This window comes from Sturnira hondurensis, unplaced genomic scaffold (assembly GCF_014824575.4).
Source record: "Sturnira hondurensis isolate 20B ecotype Veracruz unplaced genomic scaffold, ASM1482457v3 Scaffold0007378, whole genome shotgun sequence".
NCBI classification, from domain to species: domain Eukaryota; kingdom Metazoa; phylum Chordata; class Mammalia; order Chiroptera; family Phyllostomidae; genus Sturnira; species Sturnira hondurensis.
In genome coordinates this window covers 269,072-270,290 of record NW_028080009.1, presented here as the reverse complement: position 1 = coordinate 270,290, position 1,219 = coordinate 269,072, and the positions used below count along the sequence as shown (strand labels likewise).

The following is a 1,219-nucleotide window of genomic DNA, read 5'->3' as shown; positions in this document are numbered from 1 at the left end:
TTCACACAATCCTATCTGTAAAGCCTGATCTATAGGGGGTATATAAGAAAGTAATATGATAAAGTCTTATAACTAAGTTGTTCGAAACTTTAGGTATTCCATTAAGTTTTCACTGTGATTATTTTTATATTAATCACATTATATGTTCTAGATGGGCTATCTAGGGAAGTTATAAATAAAATAATACTAAGGTCAGAGTCTTTTTTGTGGCAAGATTCTGTAGTATAAAAAGACACTGTCTTTTCCCTACTTTAAAATGAACATCTCTGAGACAGTTTATCTATCTTTTTTTCAAAAAGATGCTTGAAACCCACACTCTAATCTGTTTAGTGCTCACTCCATAGATGACAGGATTAAGGGCTGGTGGAACCACAATGTATAAATTGGCCAGGAGAATGTGAATGTATACAGGGACATTCCTGCCAAAACTGTGGGTCATGAAGGAGAAAACAGCTGGAGTGAAGAAGGCCAGAATAACACAGATATGGGAGCCACATGTATTAAGTGCCTTGAGTCTGGCATCCTGAGATGAAAGGTGGAAGACAGCTGGGAGTATTCTCACATAGAAGATGACAATCAGGACCACATCAATAAACACCATCGATATACAGATTAATCCAAATATCATGTTTACCTTTATATTGGCACAGGGCAGCCGAACAATTCCCGTGTGCTCACAATAAGTGTGAGAGATTATATGATGTCCACAGAAGGAAAGCCTCAAGATGAGAAACACCAGAGGGATAACCAAAATAAAGTTGACACCAAATACCACCACAAAGATGAGGCCAATAGTTCTGTTATCCAGAATCAGACTGTACCGCAGCAGGTTGCAGATGGCAACATACCCATCAAAGGCCATGGCAACCAATACTACAGTCTCCATAGAAGTGAATATATGAATGAAGAACATCTGGGTGACACAACCTTCAAAGCTAATCCCTTTTAAATGAAACCAGAACATACCCAACATCTTGGGGATGGTAGATGTGGACAGGCCCAGATCAATGGAGGCTAACGTAGACTGGAAATAAAACATGGGCTGATGAAGACTGTGTTCATCCTTGATCACAAACAGGATAATGATGCTCCTCAAAAGGGCAATCAAGTACACAGAACAAAAGGGAAACCCGGTCCACAGGTGCGTTTCTTCCAGGCCTGGAACTCCCAGCAGGAGGAAAGAGGAGGGGTGTAACTTGGGGTCATTGGGTGGGGACAT

At 40.6% G+C, this 1,219-nt stretch overlaps 1 protein-coding gene across 1 annotated transcript; it reads right to left on the bottom strand.

Moving 5' to 3' along the window:
- Positions 1-280: 280 nt before the first annotated feature.
- Positions 281-1,219, bottom strand: LOC118990845 (olfactory receptor 52E4-like). The gene has a single exon (XM_037051634.1). It carries the CDS (start codon positions 1,217-1,219, stop codon positions 281-283), a length of 939 nt encoding a protein of 312 aa, XP_036907529.1.